The sequence below is a fragment of the Sarcophilus harrisii genome, chromosome 2 (genome assembly GCF_902635505.1).
Source record: "Sarcophilus harrisii chromosome 2, mSarHar1.11, whole genome shotgun sequence".
Lineage (NCBI taxonomy): Eukaryota > Metazoa > Chordata > Mammalia > Dasyuromorphia > Dasyuridae > Sarcophilus > Sarcophilus harrisii.
Window position 1 is genome coordinate 327,992,664 of NC_045427.1, and position 22,066 is coordinate 328,014,729.

General features: G+C 37.6%; 2 protein-coding genes across 6 annotated transcripts in view; both read right to left on the reverse strand.

Annotated features, from left to right (window-relative positions):
- ZFP36L1 (ZFP36 ring finger protein like 1) overlaps positions 1 to 5,170 on the reverse strand; it is an 87,610-nt gene extending 82,440 nt beyond the window's left edge. Inside the window, exon 1 of one of the 3 annotated variants that reach the window (XM_031952790.1) lies at positions 4,985 to 5,170. In XM_031952790.1, the coding sequence (XP_031808650.1) occupies positions 4,985 to 5,026 (42 nt within the window). In that variant the 5' untranslated portion in view covers positions 5,027 to 5,170. Of the gene's footprint in view, positions 1 to 4,506; positions 4,593 to 4,881 lie in introns of those variants that run through there. The other 2 variants (XM_031952791.1, XM_031952788.1) reach the window with 2 other exon arrangements.
- A 7,978-nt stretch (positions 5,171 to 13,148) lies between these two features.
- ACTN1 (actinin alpha 1) overlaps positions 13,149 to 22,066 on the reverse strand; it is a 130,139-nt gene continuing 121,221 nt past the window's right edge. For all 3 annotated transcript variants that reach the window (XM_031952793.1, XM_031952795.1, XM_031952794.1), the window contains one exon: positions 13,149 to 14,871. In XM_031952793.1, coding sequence (XP_031808653.1) covers positions 14,713 to 14,871 — 159 coding nt within the window. In that variant the 3' untranslated portion in view covers positions 13,149 to 14,712. The remainder of the gene's footprint in view (positions 14,872 to 22,066) is intronic.

Sequence of the window (22,066 nt, forward strand, 5' to 3'; positions counted from 1 at the left end):
TTATAGTTGAGGACACTGAAGCAGACAAGTTAAATGACTTAGTGTATCTGCCAAAGCTAGGAGGGAACATAATGGATAGAAGGCCAAAGGAAGAGTCAAGAAGACCTGAATTCAAACCCAATCTCAGGCATTAGTAGTATAATTCTGGGCAAATCACTTAATCTTTATCTCTCTCAATTTCTTTAACTGTAAAATGGGAATAATCACAGTTACTGCGAGGATTTAGTGAGATATTTATAAAACAGTCTGCAAATCTTAAAGAAGTACGTAAACACCTTAGGTAGAAGTAGAATTAGAAGTAGTAGAAGTTGAAATTGAAGTTGAAGAAAAAGAGACAAGGAGGAGGAAGAAGAGGAGCAGGAGGAGGAGGAAGGGAAGAGATGGAAAAGCAGTAACAGCAGCTATTATGGTTCATTCTAGTGGGAAGACCAGGAAAGGCTTCCTGCCCCCTTCCCCAAGGTGGTATTTGAGCTAAATTTTCAAGGAAGTGAGGGATTCTAGGAAACATAGATGAACAGATAAAAGTATTCCAGGCTATGAGAGAGACAGTCAGTGCAAACTCACCAAGAAGGGAGATAGATATAGTGGTATATTTGAGGAACAGCTTGCAGGCCAGTGTGACTAAGCTTACAGAGGGCATGAAGAAAGGCTGTAAGACAACAGGAAAAGCCGGAAAGAGCCAGGTTATGAAGAGCTTTCAGTACCAAAGAACTTATATAAGGGTATTCCAAAAGCCTGATGCAGTTTTAAGCTACCCAGGGAGATGCTGTTATTTGATGCCGGAAGGAGAGTAACTAGCCACTGGAGTACTGAGCAAAGGAATGACGGGGGTAGCTATGCTTGAGGAAAATCTGTTCAGCAATAGCTATGTAAAGGATAGATTGGAGAGAGACTCAGGCAAAGCCAATTAGAAGGCCAATGCAGCAGTCTCAGTGAAATAGTGAGACTTTCTACTAGGTGGTAACTGTGGGAATAGAGGAGATAGATAGGAAATGCGGTGAAAGGAGAGAGAACAAGGTTTGGCAACTGATTGAACATAAAGGGAGAAAGCGTGGAGTTGAAGATGATAGAATATGTATAATAATATTGTTATTTTCATATATTATTACATATCATATTATTATCATCATAAATTATATTCTGGGGAAGAGACATGATCCTCAACTAAGGGCAGGATGCTGGGAGGCATCATAGAGCAAGCCTAATCTCTGTTTAATATAAACAGTGCAGGGAAGATAGGTGGCACAATGGATAGTGTTGCAGCCCTGGAATAAGGAAGATCTGAGTTCAAAACTGACTTCAGACACTAGACACTTACTAGCTACATGATCTCAGTCAAATCACTTTTTTTTTTTTTTTTTTGCCTTATAAAATAATAATAATAAATAGTCCTTCAGATACTGGAAGGGAGTTATCATGTCCTCTGAGTCTTTTTTTTTCCAGGTTGAATTCCTGAGTAGCTTTAGTCTATGCACAGACTACATAGTCTCCAGCACCATTTCCATCCTGGGCATCTGCCTTTGTACATTCTACAGATTAGGTACATTCTTTCTAAAATATGGGGACTCAACATAGTACTTCAGACCAGGGAAGACAAGGAATATCATCTCCCTTAATTTTGGACACTGAACCTTTCTTAATACAGACTAAGCTAAGAGGGTTTTTGGTTGCAGTTGTTACGGTGTGTTTATATATGTGTGTTTACTATATTGTTGACTCTTATTGAGTTTGCAGTTCACTAAAATTACCCATATCAAACACTCCTTAGACATATATAGAGTCATAGGTTTAGAGATGGAAAGGACTTCAGAGATGTAGTTACTCCAACCCTCTACGTCCCCCCCCCCCCATACCTCCATCGTATCATATCGATAAAGAATTAAGGCCCAGTTGAGGGTTGTGTGACTTCTGTATACACAAGTAGTAGATAGCAGAGCCAGGTCCTCTGATGCCAAATTCAGAGTGCTTTCTTCTCTTTTGTCCTTTTGAAGTTGGTTTTTTGAGTCCAAATATAGAATTTTACATTTATCTCCTTGAAATTTTATTCATAACAATAGACAACAAAACTTTAAAAATATAAAATAAATTTCATTTGATCAGATTTAGGTAACTAGATAGTAGAGTACTAGATCTGAGGTCAGATTAGCTTCTGCCTACCTCAGTTTCCTCATTTTAAAAATAGATATAATAATGATACTTACTTTTCAGGATTATTGTAATGATAAAATTAGATGTGTTTATAGTATGTTGCAAATTTTAAGTGCTATATATATCCTAATGACCATTCTTTTAAATATTATTATTATTATTAATCTTATTTTAATCATTTAGCCTATGGAGACATTTTCTAAACCTGACATCCGAGACATTAGTTATCTACTCCTAGTTTTGACTCAACTGCAAATCTGGTTTGCATAAAATCTATGCCCTTTATCTAAGACATTGATAAAAAATATTAAAACCTGATTAGGCATCAGGAAGACCTAAGTTCAAACTCTGCCTCAGATATTTACTAGCTATGAGATCCTGAGCAAGTCATTTAATATTTTCTAGGTTTTAATCAGTCCATAAAATGAGGATAATAATAATAATATCCATCTCCCAGGAACTTTGTGAATCTTAACACACACACACACACACATATATATATCCATGCACATTTACATGTGTATATGTATACTCACATCATTTATACACATTTATGTATAAAAGTGCATGTACATGTGTGTATACATACATGTATGTGTAACATCCACATAGCATAAAATAATTCTTCTAGGTCAGAATCTATGATCCTAAGCAATGGCAAATACTATAAGCATTTTCCTATTTTCATGCAGCTTGGTGACAGGACCCTATTAGAAAACTTTTTCTAAACTGATATGGAGTTGAACTTATTAAGGACTACTCTTTGAGTCAAGTTACAGCCAATCGTGAACTTTAAACTTTCATTTACATTTCTCCATATTATCTATAAAGATAACAATAGGACCCTATGTCAAGGGCTTTGCTGGAGTTTGTGGCAAAACTAGCCACGGTATAGTCCTGCTCTACGAATCTGGTAACCCTGTCAAAAGGGAGTGAAGTTATAAAAATTTTAATTCCTTTAAATTCCTTTAAAAATGACTTTTTCCTCATACATTCAAAAAAAATTATGGGAGGGGGAATGTGTTTTTGGAAAAAGATGAGTATTGGTGGAAAGGCTATAGAAATGTCTTTACCCTCTTCTTTCTGCTCCACTGAGTTCTGATGAGGTATTTCCCCCTCATTTCCAAAGGATTTCTAAAGGATAAATGTCCCCTCACCTACAATGGGAGACTGGGCAAGAATGGGATGGGAAGGCCAGAACAAGGGAAGGTCAATTGCCAAGAGACTTGAAATATTCCAGATAAAGTATGGTTTACATAACCAGACTTTATTTACCAGCTCCATCATTCCCAGACACTTCTGCTGGGATGCGTGTAAAAATAGTCCTTATGTTGTTGGCTTAGATATACAAACAAGTTGTGTTATTTTGAAAGAAAAGGAGACTTTTTTCCTCTCCTGGGGCAGGGGAATGAGGAGGAGTGGTTGTTAAAACCTGCCAGATGCCTGCGTTTTCAGTCTCACACTGCATACTAGGAACGTGGGGAACGTGGTTACCCCAGCCAGCAGGGGCTGACCACTTGCAAACTGCTCTGAGTCCTATTTCCCTGGGGGGGGGGGGGGGGGCCTTTTCTCCCACTGCATCACAAAGCAGATGGATTCAGAAACGTTTTCCCCTCCCCCTCCAAAAGAACTAACAGCTAACTTGGCCCAGAAGTAACCGGAAGTGAACAAGACAGTGAGCCCAGACTGCAATGTTGGAGGATTTGAAAGAATAAGTTGGCAATTCTCAAATTTCCTGAGCTACTTATCTGTCTTTTGTAGAAGGAAGATGGAACCTTAAGGACTGATTATCTATGACTCCTCAGGAAAGATAAAATACTTATCCAGGGTCACACAGCAGGTCACGAGCAAAGCTGGATTGGAAGCAGAATTTATATTTTATGCTGCCTAGTGTGTGACTTATTTGCAACCAGACCACCATGAAACTTCACTTCTGGCAGCCCCAGTTTTCTCAATGACGACATCAGGAAGTTAGATGAGATGAATTCTTAAGGTTTCTTCTAGTTCTAAATCTGTGATCCTAAGCAGTGGCAAATATTATAAGCATTTTCATATTTTCATGCAGCTAGGTGACACCGGGGATAGAGAGCTGAGAGTGGGAGTCATCGAGACCTGAATTCAAATATGGCCTCAGATACTTACTAGCCTTGTAACTCTGGACAAGTCACTTAATTTATTTGCCTTAGTTTCTCATCTGTAAGATGAGCTGGAGAAAGAAATGGCAAACCATTCCAGTAGCTTGGCCAAGAAAACCCCAAATGGGTCAACCAAGAGTTGAGCACAACTGAACAACAAATGTCTATCCCATGGCAATTATGGAGGGTGAAATCCTCCATTTTTAAAAACCTGAAAACTTACCATGTAGCCTTCATTACCTCCCACAATGTCTATTCTCTCATCCACCATATGGAAAATAAATGGCAGCGATGCTGCCCACACCACCAGGAGAGTAGCATTGTTTGGCCCAGCCACATGGTTCTGGGCAAAGTTCAACTAAAACCGGGAGGTCAAGCTGGGAATTGGGAATCCTGGGTTCTATTCCTCACTCCACCCTGGGAGCACTGCTCCCAGCAGATCACTCCCAGCTCCACGTCTCATTTTTCCCAACCACCCATTGTGAGGTATAACAAATGATTACACTGGGGCGAGTCTCAAATGGATGAGCATTCCCCCCCCTATTACCCCTGCAAAATATGCTAATGAAAGTAATCAACCCCCAAAGAGGGTTCCCACCTCGTTCATCCTCACCCCATCTCTTGGAGGAAAATCAGGGTAGCAAGGGACCGTCGAAGCAAAGCCAATGTGCACAGCGGGGGGCCTGCTAACCCGTGCTCACCCAGAAAGTCACCGCCTGAGCAAAGTCCCCAAGAATCCTCATGGCCGGGCCTGCCTTTTCCTGTACACCGAGCTAGAACTCCCAGGGGGGCATCGTTCTAGAACTTTGGTCTTCATTCCGTGCCAGTGTCCAGAAGAATCGGCATTATTAGGCCTGGGCAGATATAAGGGGGGGCCGGTCTAGCAGTTCTGAAACGAGGGAGAGGAGGTGGGAATACTTGTGGAAGCTTTAATTGCTCTACTGGGATTCCGACTGGTTTTTGCTGCCCTCTGGTGGTTAATGGCCAAGATTCCAATTTTGTCCCCAGCTGCTTCACATCCTCCCTCCATTATCTTGCTATTTCTAGGCAGATTAAGTAAAGGGACCCAGATGGTTGGAACCGTACTCCCTGATGTCCACAGGATCACAGAAAATATTTCCCTCACCCCCTTTCTGCCCCACTCCTGCTCCCCCAGATTTCCAGCTTCACCAGTATTTGGCAAGATGAACAGCTGAGGGAGAGGGAAAGGTGAGAGCTTGGTACGGCCTTTCAGACAAACACAAGTTATTTCTAGATCTCATGGGTTAGTTCTGGGGCTCAGAAGCTACAGGTGCTACAGGCTCCATTACCGGGCTAGAGGAAACCCAACCAATGCCAGCTGCCAAAGTTGGGGAGATGGTGCCTGAAAGTGAGCTAATTAGGGCGCAGGTGCTTCCCACAAGAGAACCTTCTGGATCTGGGGAATATTCGCCCTTCCTCCCATCAGCCCTTTTTCCTTCATCATCAACAAATTTAATCAAGCTTTCAGATTCTTCTCCTGCATAGATTATGGTCCTGTCCTTCACTGCTGCTATCTCAGAGGGACTGAGATGGCCAGAAATTTGTTTGATGCCATCTCCAAGATTACAGAAATTTTTCTCAACCCTTTTCAGTTTTTGGTTCAAATCTCAGACACAAGCCCTGCGGGAAATCTAAATTCAGTTGGGAGAAAGGGAATTCTCTGTTATAACCTATGAAAACCCTATTCCCCTATTGATTTCCTTTCCACACATTAGTTTGATTGTTGTTAGGGGACAAGTGTTAGAATTACCTTTCTCTCCTCTCTTTTAATGGTATTTTCCTGCAGTCTGCGGGATCACAGGACCCAGAGATTCAGTTCCCTGTTCTTGGCAGCCCTCACTGCTTCAGTCCAAACTTCTGATAGTTACCAGGGTAATCATTTTCCATTACCTACAGGGGTTTCCCAGCTCGTCATTCTTTTCCTGGCCAGCTGTTTGAGCCAGGTGGGAGGGTGACTACTTTATCAATAATAGTTGTAACAGGCCAAACTGAGACATCATCAAAATTTGACCCCTTTTCAAATATCTTAAAATGATAGAATATGAGAACTCGATGAGGGAGGTTGAAATCTTATCCTTTTTTTTAGTCCCTTATCCTCTTTACTTTTCCACGTACCCTTGACCCTCCTGTAGGCATTTTCATGCTACCACCAGTAGTCAGTGCCTTAATGACTATCACAAAGTGTTCCCCCTGCAACATCTTAGACCATTGTTCTTGCTTTCCCTGCTGTCTTACAAACTTGTCTGGCTTATGTTCCACATCTTTGGAATCCTGCTCTCCTTTAACTGATCCCAGCTAAACTGGGATACTAATTACTATTAATGAGTTCACATGCAAGGGATCAGGAAAGGAGGGATAAATGCAAGCAAGATTCTATTAATATAGGTCAGAGTGGGATTCAGGGGCTCCAGCCAGGTTCCTTGCTCTCCAAATATCACCTCTATCAGTCTGCCATTTAATGTCCGTACTTCTCACCCATTGGAATAATTCTTTTGGATTATGGCATTTTCTCTAGAAGACCAGATACTCGGCATATCACTTAAATACTAACACAAATGCTTGATACCACCTAATACTGGGTTTAAGGGAAAAAATGTGCAAAATGTGCAAATGTGCAATGTGCAAAATGTGCAAAAATGTTTGTAGCAGCCCTTTTTATAGGGGCAAGCAACTGGAAACTGAATGGATGCCTGTTAGTTGGAGAATGGCTGAATAAGTTATGGTATATGAATGATATGGAACATTATTGTTCTATAAGAAACAATCAGCAGGATAATTTCAGAGAGATCTGGAGACTTATATGAACTGATGACAAGTGAAGTGAGTAGAACCAAGAGAATATTGTACATGGCAACAACAAGATATACTATGATCAATTCTGATGTGGCTCTTTTCAACAACAAGGTGATTCAGGACAATTACAATGGTTTTGTGATGGAGTCATCTGGACCCAGAGAGAACTGTGGAGACTGAATGTGCATCACAACATAGTGTTTTCACTTTTTTGCTGTTGTTTGCTTGCGCTTTGTTTTCGTTCTCATTCTTTCTTTTTTGATCTGACTTAATTTGTGCAGCATGATAATTGTAGAAATATGTATAGAAATGCACATGTTTAAGATATATTGTATTACTTGCTGTCTAAGGGAAGAGATAGAGGGGAGAAAAGAAAACTATATGCATGTATTTTGAAAATAAGTTTTAAAAAGAGTGCTCATGAATACACACACAATTGATCTATAATAATCTCTGGTGACATCAAGTAGAATAATACAGTGTAGAAAAATAAACTATTTCCCTCACATTTCAAACAATATCTAAAATCCTGAAAACATAGGTAGTGTTACCAAAAAAAAAATTTTTATGTATGATTAGAAAAATAAGCTAGACACCAGATGATTCAAAAAAAAAAAATCTGAATTTCAAGTGGCTTCTGAATCTCATAATATGATAAATCCAGGCTAAAGTTCCTCTTTACCTCCTCTTCAGTCCACCTTTACCCCCCTTCCAAAAATAGAAAGTTTCACAAATTCTTGGAAAATGATGGTCATCATCTCAAATCTCATCTTGTAAATTTCTGAGCAAAATCAATACTCAAATCAGTTTGATTTAGATGTTTGTTATCTGAGATGCCCTTACAATGAAAGTGCTGGTGACTATCAAGATGAAGGGGTCTTTGCTCCCTGTAATGAGGATGGAGCTGTGCCAACCCTTTTGTATCCCGCGAGATGAATGGCAGAAATTTATATGACTGTCCGGCCATGTTACAGACCTTTTCCGGGTAAACCCTAAAGAAGGATTAAAAGCTGCCTTTTTGCTCTGTAGAACCTTTTGGGAAGTATCACTGTGGCCTTAAATTCAAGGCTTTAAGTTCCTTGAAAGTTCCTGCTTTTCCGTTTTGCCCCTTAATTTTTTATTATCTCCTTGGCTTTGACTTGACTAGCAATATTACAAAATGTAACAGCATAGTATAATGGATAAAGTACACCCTTGGATCTATCCATACCTGGTTTGGGGTTGCAGCTTCAGATACTCATTAAATGTGTAATCCTGGGAAATTCACAACCTCATTAAACTTCAATTTCTTTATAACAACAGTGTTAAATTTGGAGGATGGAAAGCTGGTTTTGAAATCCTGAACTTTCAATTTAAGATCACTTTGGAAGCTGAGTGGAGGATGGATTTAAGAGGGAGAGAGATTTGAGCCAAAGATCAAGCAAAGGCTACTGCAGTGGTTTCAGTATGAAATAATCAGTAGGGTGGTAAGCTTTCTAAATGAAGAGGACATTTATAAGAAATGTGAGTGTAAAAATGGTGTGGCAAGATTGGATATGTGGGATAAATGTAAGAAGTCGAGAATGACATCAAAATTTTGACTCTGGGAAATGGAGGTAGCCTCAACAGCAAAGGGAAAGTTGGGGTGTTGGAGAGGGGAGTGAATTTGCGGTCCCTATGGGACAACTATTTAAAATGTCCAAAAGGCTGTTGGTGACTGGAGGGCAGAAGGGAGGTTAGGGACCTGAGAATTTTTTGTGTAGAATTGATAAATGAACCCATGGGAGCTGATGTGATCACCAAATGTGATAATATAAAAGAAAACCAAGGCCCCAGAATAACTTTGGGGAGAACTATGTTTAGTTGAAGGAAGATCCAACAAGGACAACTAAAAGGCAAGACAGGTAAAAATCCTTTTGAAACTTTAAAAAAATCTCTTTCTTACTTTTCTAGTCTTCTTACATTTTGCTTCCTTCCATGTACTCTGCAATGGCACCAATATTTTTGCTGTTAAACACACACACATCTTAACTCTGCCTTCTCATTGGCTGTTCCTTGCACCTAAAATGTTCTTCCTCATTTTTACCTCCTAACTTCTCTCCAAAATTGAGCTCAAACCCCACTTTCTACAACCCTTCAAGATTAACTCTAATTTATATTGTTCAATTTTATATGTACATAGTGGTTTGTCTGTAACATCTCCTATTTGAATGTGATCTCCTTGAAGGTAGGGACCAGTGATTTTGCTTTTGTATTCCCAAATCTTAGCACAGTGCCTTGAATACAGCAAATGCTTACCAAACACTGCTTGACTAAATTATTGGACTTAATTCCCTTCCAGTAGCCAAGTACTAAGAACAGTGGCTAGAGTGCCAGCTTGGTGTCGGGAAGACCTCAATGGAAATCCAGCCTCAGACACTTATAAAATGTACCACTCTGGGCTATTCACTTAACTCTGTTTGCCTCAGCTTCCTTGTTGGTGAAATGAACTGGAGAAGGAAATAACCAATCACGCAGGTATGACTGCCCAGAAAACCCCAGGAGTTGTTTTTCAGGAGAGTCCCATTCTGTGACTCCCTGCATGAGATCACAAAGCATCAGACAATAAACTTCCTTACAAGTCTAAATGTATGATATTGTGATTTATAAAATGAGAAGCATGCCTATCCCACAGTGTTGTTGTGAGGATCAAGTGTAACGATGTAAAACAGCATATAAATATCAGCTGTTATTAACATAAATCCTCCTCCTTCTCTAACTGGCCCTCCTACACAAAGGACAGAGTTCAGGATGTGATCAAAAAATCTGATCTTGGGATTACCGTGCTAATCCTTAAGAAGCCAGAAATATGGGCAGCTGCTACATGTGAATTTTAGTCCTGCCTTAATAAAACATTATGTCCTGAACAACTAATCTTCCTCTAAATGTGAATTACAGAATAGAGATTAACATAGGATTCCATAGGTTTTTTTTTTTTTAATGCCAAGTTCTTTTAGGTTTCTGATTTTAAAAAAATTTTTTTTAAATACAACACAACTAGGTTTTTGAGAATTGGGAGTATGTGCACAAATGTTTGTGGCAGCCCTCTTTGTAGTGGCTAGAAACTGGAAACTGAGTGGGTGCCCATCAGTTGGAGAATGGCTGAATAAATTGTGGTATATGAATATTATGGAATATTATTGTTCGGTAAGAAATGACCAACAAGATGATTTCAGAAAGGCCTGGAGAGACTTACAAGAACTGATGCTGAGTGAAATGAGCAGGACCAGGAGATCATTATATACTTCAACAACAATACTATATGATGACCAGTTCTGATGGATCAGGCCATCCTCAGCAACGAGATCAACCAAATCATTTCCAATGGAGCAGTAATGAACTGAACCAGCTACACCCAGAGAAAAGAACTCTGGGAGATGACTAAAAACCATTACATTGAATTCCCAATCCCTATATTTATGCCCACCTGCATTTTTGATTTCCTTCACAGGCTAATTGTACAATATTTCAGAGTCTGATTCTTTTTGTACAGCAAAATAGCGGTTTGGTCATGTATACTTATTGTGTATCTAATTTATATTTTAATATATTTAACATCTAAAAAAAAGAGAGAGAGAGAATTGGAAGGGATCTGAGCAGTCATGTAGTCCAACCAACACACAAAAGAATGTTGCTTGTCAGATGTGTGGTCATTCAACCTGTCCTGGAACACCTCCAAGAATGGGAAAATCACTCCATCTCCATTCCACTTCCAGGCAGTTCTACATGTCATGATACTTTTCCATTTTCAAGATAAATTTTGCTTCTCTGCTATTTCTACCCGTTGGCCCAAAGACTGCCTTTTAAAGTCAACAGAGCAAATATTAAAGACAGCTATCATGCCCCATGATGAATCTTCTTCCTTTGATGAGCCCTCCTATAACACAGACTAAATCCTGACTTCTGAATACTCTCCTGTTTACCAGTGTCTTTCTGCAATCCTCACAAATGAACACATCTTCTAGATCAGGGGTCCTCAAACTACAGCCCGCAGGCCAGATGCAGTGGCTGAGGACGATTATTCCTCTCACCCAGGGCTATGAAGTTTATTTAAAGGCCCACAAAACAAAGTTTTTGTTTTTACTATAATCCAGCCCCTCCAACAATCTGAGGGACAGTGAACTGGCCCCCTATTTAAAAAGTTTGAGGACCCCTGTCTAGATTAAGTCTGGAGATTACTGTGGGCTATGACATCACCACTCTATCGTAAGAAACTGAGCCCCCTCCTCTTACTGCAATTCAACAATCATGTTATCTTTGCTGACTTAAGCTTGCAATTCACTAAAACACCAGCTTTTTTCAGACTTCCTGTCCATCTTATACTTGCAAAGTTGCTTATTTTTGTATCCAAAAGAAAGACTTTACTAAATGTAGCTTTTTTTTGTTTTTAAACCAATTTTTAGATTGCTTTGTTATGTTAGCTATTCTGCTCAGCTTTATCATCTGCTAATTTCATGGGCATGGCTTCTATACCCTTATCAAAGTAACAAAAATGTTAAAGACACAGGGTGTCCCAGTGGAGGCTTCCTGGCATGATATACAATGTTTTAATAGGCTAGATATCTAGGAGGAACAGTACAAAGAACACTAGGCATGAAAACCTTAGCTCAAACCTGGCCTTAGACAAATTAATTGTGACTCTGTTTGCATCAGTTTCCTCAACTGTAACATATAGATACATGTTACACCTGCTTTCCAGGGTGCTATTTGTAAAGCACTTAGCAGAATACCTGACACATAGTAGGTGCTTAATAAATTTCCCCTTTCCCTTCCATACTACATATTACTTATATAATTCTATAGAGCTAAAACATATTTATGTAACATGACATAAAATATTATACAAAGTATTAGTACATTATGTTGGAGATTTAATTATTATATAATGTAAAATATAATATTAAAATTAGTGCTTCTATAGTGCTAAAGCATCTTTATTATCAATTTGCTTGGTACAGGGGCCTAAGTATTATCCTGTATTTCATAGACAAGGAAGTCAGAGGCAAGATTTGAATTCATACCTCCTGACTCCTAAATTACAACTTTGTCATCAGTGATGCACAAAACAGTATCTCAACTATTAGTGGAAGGGAAGTGGGACAGAATTTATTTAATTAGTTGCTGGCTTGCTAATAATTGGACACAGCTTCTATTTGTATTAAGACTTAGCAGAAATCTGCTGACTACCAAAAGCAGCTGAAAAGGACAATTAATTAGTTCTTACTCAGAAGGGACAGTTGCCCAGTAACTTCCTATCAGAACATAGGACTCAGAATCTCGACTCCAGCAAGTATAAAAGAGCAAGAAAAAACTGGATATGACCTTCAGAAAGTAGTTTCTTCTGTTTCTAAGGGACAAATGTGTCACAAGACACAAGTTGGTTTCCCCAAAAAAAGATTCAGGTTGAGAAGCCTAAAAACATGAATCCTCTACTCTACAGGTTATTGGGGAGAAAAATTTTCCTGGGACAAGGGGAAGTATATCAAGGAAGGAAAAATAAGGGGATTTTAATTGCACATATTTTCAAATGATGAAAGTGAGACCCACAACACTTATTTTCACTGGAATTAGTCAGTGATTTCACAGCAGAGCCTAAGTTGGAAGAGGTAGGATAATTTGAATATTCCTGGTCTGAATATATTGCACCAACATAGGAGTGAATTTTGTTGTGTTGTTATTCAACCATTTGTGACCCCATTTGGGGTTTTCTTGGCAAAGACACTGGAATGATTTGCCTTTTTTTTTTTTTTTTTCTGGCTCATTTTACAGGGGAGAAAACTGAAGCAAACAGGGTTAAATGACTTTGTTCAGGCTCACACAGTTTAAGTGTCTGAAGTTGAATTTTAACTCAAGAAATAAGTCTTTCTGACTCTAGGCCAAACAAATTTAAACTATATATGAATTATTTTCTTTTAACAAGAGGTCAACTATCTCTAGAAGTAGACTTGTTTCCACATATCCCAGGCATATTATGATGTACCTAAATGATCAAATCCCAAGATTATAAAAACCCTTTCAGACAGAAGTATGATGTATCTTTCAGTTGCTAAGTTTATTTCTTCTGTAGCCTCTCAAAACATCTCGTATAATACTATTCTACCAAATCAATAAGTTCTTCAGTTGGTTGAATCATGAAAAATCAATAAAGTTAAGGTTCAATCATCCATGTGGGGGAAGGGATACATTCCCATGAATTTAAGAAAGAAACTGGAACATACCATACTTTCATTTAAGTTTATGATGTAACTGGGGCAGATATAATATCCATTTGGTGGAGTGAGGATTAGACCTATGAATTCATCAGTGTAGGGAACTGTGACTGTGGACACTCCTTCAACCAATTCAGGTGGCAGGCTTAGCAAACTGTCTGAAAAAAAGAGCAATTAAGTGGCTTGCCTTTGGTCAAACAACATATGGATTCCTTCAGGAGGATAGTTAACTTCTATCCAGTTCCCTAATTCCCTAGTTCCCCAGCTCCATTTATACATGAGGAGAACCTAATCCAGGGAAGTAAAGACGCAAAGCAAACAGAACAGAATGCAGGACTCTGCACTATAATTTCAGGATCTGCATGAAAAAAAACAATGTGTTTTTGTTCTAGTATCACATACCTCCCTGAGGTCCCATGCAATTTTTCAACAGCAGAAAGATATGACACAGCAAAGAGTTATCATAAGAATGCTGCTTTGTTTTTAATATGGTTTGTGACAAGCAATATCAAAGTCATTCACTCTTTGCAAGTTTGTCCTGATCTTTTTTTTAATAGACAACTTTAAAATAATTAAAACAAAACAAAACAAAAAATATTTTGTGCACTGAGGAAACTGATCATCATATCTCTGGAATTAAATATGAAAAGACAAGCCATGTAAATTATTTGTCTTTCTAAAAAACAGCTATCTGAAGTTTTTTTTTTTTTTTAATATCATAAAATATTTCCATGAAACGAGTGATCAAGCAAACACACATGCACCTGGTGTGTCTTTTGACAAAATTTCCTCCCCCCACTGAAAGGTGTGAGATTAGAGGAATGGACACAAAAGATGGAACAGATAGGATAAATTCTTTTTTAAAAAATTATATATATAGATATAATTTTTTTAAAAGAATGGAATGTCGCATTGTGCTTGCTTAATTTTCCTATGTCACAACAAACAAAACATGTGGTGCAAATATTTCTATTTTCCCCTTATCCATTTCAGTCAGGTGGAGAAAAAATACCTTTATTTTCTATAATAAAATATGTGGGTTTTTTGGTTTGTTTTTTTTTTTTTAAACATTTTTTTTCTTTTTTGCAGAAAATAATTTTGTAAACTGTTACCACTTTCAGAGGGTGGGAAGATTCAATGTCTGTCCCATCCCTGAAGATGACGGGAACCTGTGAGTTGACACAAAAACCCCAGGGTTTGGTGGGGAAAGGAGAAGTAAGGAGAAGGTAGAGGACAGACCAACAAAGGAGGCAAAGCTGGGGAAAGGGCTTGCATTGCATACAGAAAGAAAGGTGCATCTGGACAGGAAGAAGAGCCCTGGTAGAGTTTGGGGATTTGTATGGTAATAAAGAAAGGGGATTTGTGTGGTAGGGCAACTAAAAGTAAGGTTAAAGGTCACTTTCGCCATAAAGGGCTGTGGAGAAGGACATGTAGTCCAGAGCACCAGGCACTGCATCTGGGCCAGTATAAGGGGCCATCCGTGCAATGCAATATTCTGCTTGGTCAGGAGGGAGCTCCCGGCGTAGTTCATCCGAGGTGATATAATTCTGCAAAGAAAACAAAGAAATATAGTTACAGGCGATATCTATAATAGAGATCACCTACCTACATTATGACTGCTGAGGATTTTGTGAGGCTTACAGTCACCACTTCTATGATTCTTCCCATTGCTCATGAGATTTCCTCCCCATAGTCTTATCATCAACACAACAGAAGAACAGGACCTACTAATCTTGACATGCCATTTTTGAAAAATCACCAATCTCTTTTCTAAAGAAAAATGGACTTGTGTTTTGCTACAGCATTTGATGCAAGTAGTCCAAACAAACTGAATTTCCTTATTGATATAAAAACATGAGAAATGTGGTCCTGGGGAAGATTTCAAATATTGTACCTGACAGTATAATCAAAGAGTGATATATGGAAGGGCAGGATTGTACATTAGGATAAACCAAAACTAGGTAATTCAACTAGTTAGTGCAGTAGATAAGAGTGCAAGGCCTAAATACCTCCGACACTTAGCTGTATGACCCTGGTCAAGCCACTTGTATTACACTCCTTGTATTATAGTAAATTTTAGTAAATCTGCTAATTCTTAATCTATAAAACGAGATTTTTTTTTTTTTAAACTCTTCCTCTGGGGGCATGATCCTGGCTCTTGCCTCTAACCTCAATCCAGCCTACATTCTTCTCTATTCCTCACCTTCTATAGTCATTTGACCAGGTCATGACTGTTCTATGGATTCCAATTTATTATCTTCCTCTTATCTGACCTTCCATTGTAAAGTTAGAGATCAAAACAGAACCCCGGTGGCTGGAAATGTAACTAATGTGTTTTAGGTGTCACTGAAGTCCCAAGTTTTCTGACAACCATGTCATAACAACATGGAGCATTCCATGGGAGCATTCAGAGGGAACAAGGTAATTAAATGTCTTTTGTAAAACGGAAGAATAATCCTTTCCCTGTGACTTCCCTCACAGAATTTAAAAGATTAGAATCTTTCGTTCCAGGAGGATGAAGGCTAAGAAAGAATAGAATCTAAGTCTGTAAAATCATGTTTAGATGGGAAGAGGTAAACAGTTTTGAAAGGAACAATGGAAAAGTTACTGAAAAACTATCACTGAGTCATGGAGGAAATATAAATTCTAAAGACCCAGAGGCTAGATTCCCAAAGGTGTGGCCCAAGTACACATTCCATTGGAATGGACCTGAACAAGATTAGACTGGTTGGTTTTGTGAATGATATCCTGGAAAGGGGTTAGGTTCGGGACATAGTTTAGTCTAGTCCTGGGTAAAGTAAGTTTGGGGTTTTTAACAGGAAATATGATAGGAAGGAGAAGGAAGGATATTTAGGGGTCGAGGACAAAAAGCAGTTGGGAAGAAAGGCAGGGGACTCCTCCCAGGCAAGCATTTCACTGTAATAAGTAACTTCTATTAGAAAGAAAATATATAAAAGCAAGATTCATAAGGTTTGAAACACTAAAGTAGAGACAAAATATCTGTATGAGCCAAGAAGAAAAGAAATTACAAATAAATGCAATACTGCCCCTTGTCTATAGTAGAAATGGTTTGAACTTCATGGTTTTGCATATGATTTAGGCATAATACTATTTATTTCATTTTTTATTGTTTAAAAAAAAAAAAACACCTTAAAATTAACAGTTCTATTAAAAGGTACAGGGAAATAGAGATACCTCTTTCAAGAACTTAAGCAACATTCCCTGATTCTCAAATAGACTTTATGAAGACCAAATAGAAGTGGTCTTCTCTATGAGGTGATTTTAAGAACACCAAGAATATCTTGACACTAAAATACTGTGTGGGGACAGGTGGGGTGCAAGACCCCCTTCCCAATTAATCAGAGACATCATCAGGTAGAAAGAGAAAACATTTATTTAATCCCTGCAGGGAGAGGATGAAACGCACCTGGGAGCCATCCCAAATCCCGCCATGTGCTCCTAAAACCTGGCAAGCTTCCCGGTTGTCCAGGGTTTAAAAGCAAAAGATTAGAGCCTTCTCATTGGATAGACTAAAAGGATATAACCATCCTTGACCAATGGTCACCAATGCTGGCTGCCTCCCACAGGTCAAGTCACTTCCTGCAATTTTCTATGTCTCCAGATTCAAAGTTCATTCCTCCAGAGATCAAATGACCTCCCATGGTCCCAGTTTTGGATCATGTGACAATACTGAGAAATATATCATCCAATCAGTCTCATTCAATACCAAACTTTAAATGAGATTCCATTTTCTTTAGATCTGTCCAAATTAAGAGGGTTTTAAAAAGATTATTATTGATGTGAACACTTCCTAGGAAGGATAAAAATTCCAACCATTTTCAATTCACACTTACACCTTATAGGACTGTTCACTCAGAGAAGAGCCTTTTAGGAAGGTATATGGTAATTATGGCCACGAGGGACAACAAAAATACTCTAATTTAGATTATTGGTCTTGGGCACATGGCATAACAGGGAGATCCAAATTAACAGAAAAGTAGGTATGCCCTTCACAAATCGGCTAAGGGATCATCCTTTCTTACTCTTTTAAACGCAGAACAAAAGCTTTCCCCTTTCGCTTTACTCTTCAGGGAGAAGTGCTCAGTAACTATCCACAAACACAAAAAAAAAAAAAAAATCACACAAAGCAAGGAACAAAATCAACCCCTGCTTTTTAATGAAGTTAAATCAAAAAAAGATTAAAAAAGCAAATAATACACTCTTGCTCTGGTCCCTTCTTCCTCTCATGACTACCTTTTTTGGAGATTGGATTTCCCTATCTCAGAAATGTGTTGGACACACCCTACTACTGATTGCACAATAGCTTTGATCTGCTCCTTTTCCAGCCTAGGTCAGTTTGACCCTTATTAGGTTCAAGGTCCCCTTTCTCAACATTCCCAGAGGGCTTACTATATTGGTGCCTGACTTAGTACAGATATCTGATTGATTCTTACCCCAACTGCAGTTCAGAACTTTTCAAACTTAACCAATCTTCTAGTAACAGGGATTGTGGGTGTGTGTCACCAAGTCTAGTGAATTGAGTCCCTTTCTAATCCTATCTAACATTCTACTTCATTTGACTCAGTTTTTCTTCCTTTCTTTCTTTAAAAAATGTAGTAATTAATATGACTCCATTTCCAGTACTGCCTTCACTCAGCCATCATACAATTCTACAATTCACATTTTACATGTTATTTTTATAACACTGCAATATTTCATTATGGTAAATAAAATGGTCTATAGGGCTATTATTTATTCAGTCATTCTCAAATTGTTGGAATATATTGTTCTGTTTTTGTTGTTGTTGTTGTTAATTGCAAATGGCATTTTCTTCATACAAATTATTGTATCATAGCTTTGGAGATGGAAGGGAACTTGGAGGTTAGTTATCAAGTTCAAATCCCTTATTTTATAAATGAGGAAACTGAAGCTGGTAAAATTTGACTTGTCAATGGTCATCTAACTCTATATATCAGAGGGAGGACTTAATTTAATTTAATGTCTTTCTATCTCCAGATCCAGCATACCATTCTTTATGGCATACTATCTTTTTCTATATGTCCTTCCTTTCCTACAATTTTAGAACATAAGCCTATGCATGAAATTGCTGGCTCAAAAATCACTCCCCTTGAATATTATTAAATTGTTCTCTAAAATATGTATAATCTTCTGAAATACCAATGAAATTCCAACAATAGAATTTTATCACTAATTGTTTTTCTTGCCTTACTAATGACAGTGATAGAAGAGAAGGAAAACAGTTTCAATGAAATAGTTCCAAAGTACACAAAATTCAAAAAGGGAAGAGGGCAAAGGCAAGCAGGGCAGTATCAATACTATTTAATAAACACATACACATACACACAAAAACATTGTACACTATGAAGAATCATGGCTTTATATGGTTTTTTTTTTTAGTTCTTTGAATATTAGAAAGGAGATGTTTGTTGATATTTCTTAATTTCATGATAAGAAATATCTTAAAACATAAAAAAAATTTTAAAAAGAAAAAAAAATTATGCCTCTCTTTTATGGAAGGTAAGGGCCTATAGATATAGAATGTTGTATACATTTTCAGTCACAGTCAACGTGTTAATTTACTTGTTAATGGACTTTTTTCCCCTGAAAATATATTACAAGGGCTAGTAAACTGTGTAGTTTAAAATAAATGTGACATACAAACAAAAGGCATCCAAGATAAATGACAGATTCATAAACTGACAGAGCTCTTCTACACTCTCTTTTTGTCCTTCTTTTGAATTACCTGTGTATATTTTTCTAATCTTCCCTCCCCTCAAATGAATGTTAGCTTCTTGAATGTAAAAATTATTTTATTTTTGCCTTTGAATCCCCAGCACATAGATCCTTGCATAGTGAGTACTGAAAAAACATTGGTGGAACTGAACTGAATTATAAATAGTATTTATCAATTCATCTTGACTCACAGTAGCACATAAAAATGCAAATTATTTTTATGAGTTTATCTTGTTCCCTGTTCATTTTATATATCTATACTAATTTTTTGTTGACTTAGTGTTTTCTATGTATAAAATTAATTTATTTACAGGTAGACATTTCTTAACCATACTTTAATATCAATGCTTATTTCATTAATTTGTTTCATGACTTACTGCTAAGATTCCCAAAACTATAATAAATAGGAATGATGAGATGTTCCTGTTTAAGACATGTCCTTAAAAAAATAAGACTTTTTTTCCTTTATAACTATAATTATATTGATGGCTTTTTTGGTATTAAATCAGCCTTGCATTCCATTTATAAATCTGCCTGGTCATGATGGGATACTTTAAAAAAATGTATTTGTGTATTCTATTTTTATTTTTCTTTCACTTTTTATTAATGACATTGGTCTAGTTGAAAATCAGTCAACTGAATAACATTAAGGCATCTACTATGTGTCAGGCAGTGTGCTCAATAAAAGAAAGGTAAAAACAGGAGTAGGATCTGTTGTGGGAGCCCACATTTTATTGGAAGAGACAACATATGTAAACAAAGACAAATCTTATACAAACAAGCTAAATTGGAAATAAGATAAACTGGAAATAATCAAAAGAGAAAGGACTAAAAGTAAAGGAGATTGGGAAAGGCTTCTTTTAGAAGATGGGACTTGAGAAAGCTAGGGAAAGCAGGAAAAGTACTGTACATATGAGGAACAGTCAGTGAAAATAACAAGAATTGGGAGATGGGAGGCACAGTGCAGGGGCCAAACACATAAAAATAAGTTCTGCACCTCAGCATTCACAGTGGGGTCATGGGAAAGGTAGGACCAGACACTAGTTATGAGAGACTTTGAATACCAAACAGGATTTTATGTTTGATCTTGGAGGTGATAGGGCACCATTGGAGTAAGAAAGGTGACATGGTCAGACTTTCACTTTAGGAAGATCACTTTGACAACTGAGTAAAGAATGGAGGAGTCAAGAACAACATCTAGAAGTTGTAAGCCCTGAGAGACTGGGAAGATAATAGTACCCTCCACAATAATTCAGTGGTTTCAGAGGTTAAGAAAAGGGTAGGATTTGGGGGAAAAGATAATGAGTTTAGTTTTTTAAAGATGTTAATATTTATGCTATCTACAGGACATCTAGCTGAAGATTTCCAACATGCAGTTGGTGAGCCTAGAGGTCAATAGAGAAATTAGGGCTATATAAATAGATTTAAGATTCACCATCATAAGGGTAGCTAGGTGGCACAGTGGATAGAGCACCAGCCCTGAAATCAGGAGGACGCAAGTCCAAATCTGGTCTCAGACACTTAACACTTTCTAGCTGTGTGACCCTGGGCAATCACTTAACCCCAATTGCTTCAACAAAAAAAAAAAAGAAGAATCATAGAGATGATAATTAAATCCATAGGAGCTGATGAGATCACCGAGTGAAGTAAGATAAAGAAGAAAAGGGCCCCAGGACATCAACATTAGAAGGCATGACCTTCCTGAAGATACAGCAAAAGATACCAAGAAGGATTAGTCAGATAGGTAACAGGAGAGCCAGGAACTTACAGAACATGTCTAGGAGGAAGGAGTGATGAAGTGTCATAGGCTGCAAAGAAGTCAAGAAGGATGAAGACTTAGAAAAAGCCATTAGATATGGCAATTTAAAAGACCATTAATAAATTTGAAGAAAGCAATTTTGGTTGAATAATGAAGTAAAAAGCCAGGATTTAGAAAGGTATTGAGAGGAGATGGCCTTCTCAAGGAGTTTGGTCCCAAAAGGAAGAAGAGAAACAGGATGAGAGCTAATAGAAATAGATGGATTAATTAAGGATTTTCTGAAAACTGGAGAGAAATGGGCATATTTGGAGGCAATAAGAAAGCAGTTAGTAAAAACCCTTCTATTGCGAAACATCTTATGTAGAGTCAAAGTTACCTTTGTAAATTTTTGGAGAAATGACAAATGAATGGTCTTTTTTTTCCTGGGGAATGCTATAATGGTTATCTGTTGATACTCTTTGAGACTAGTCTAATTTAGAATGTATACTCCTTGGTTTTTATTTTATCATTTACTTTTACAGATAGCCATTCTTCTTGAGTTGATGATGAATACAGAAACCTAAATTTTTTTTGCCCTTAGTTCTAATTTTTTGTTTTGTTCTCTTCTTAAAATTAGATTTACTCATTGTTTACCAATTTTGTTCATCTTTTCCACTTCCATTCTTCTTCTAAATTGTATTGCTAACTGCTTTCATCTTGTTTATTTCTCATCTGTTTTCTTCATTTCCCAAGGGTTGATTTTGTGTGTGTGTGTGTGTGTGTGTGTGTGTGTTTAAAGATGGAAATTCAATGTACTAATTTTCTCTCTCTTTTTTCTTAAAATTGACAGAAGTGTTCATGGCTATGGATTGTCTCTGAAGAAACTTATGTCTATAACCCATTCCTTGACTCCTATATCAGATACCAGTGTCACTAATAAGACTATGATTATCAATGTTCTAGGGTAGTGGTTTTCAAACTTTTATTTTCAGTATCTTTATCCTACTAAAAATTATTGAAGATCTCTCCAAAGCGTTTTTGTTTATCTGGATTATATTTATAGACATTTACCATATTGGAAATAAAAACTATTTCTGAATATGTAGACCCTCTAAAAGGGTTTCAAAGATCCCCAGGATTCTCTACCGGGGTCCTCAAACTACGGCCCGCAGGCCAGATGCGGCAGCTGAGGACATTTATCCCCCTCACCCAGGGTAAGGAAGTTTCTTTATTTAAAGACCCACAAAACA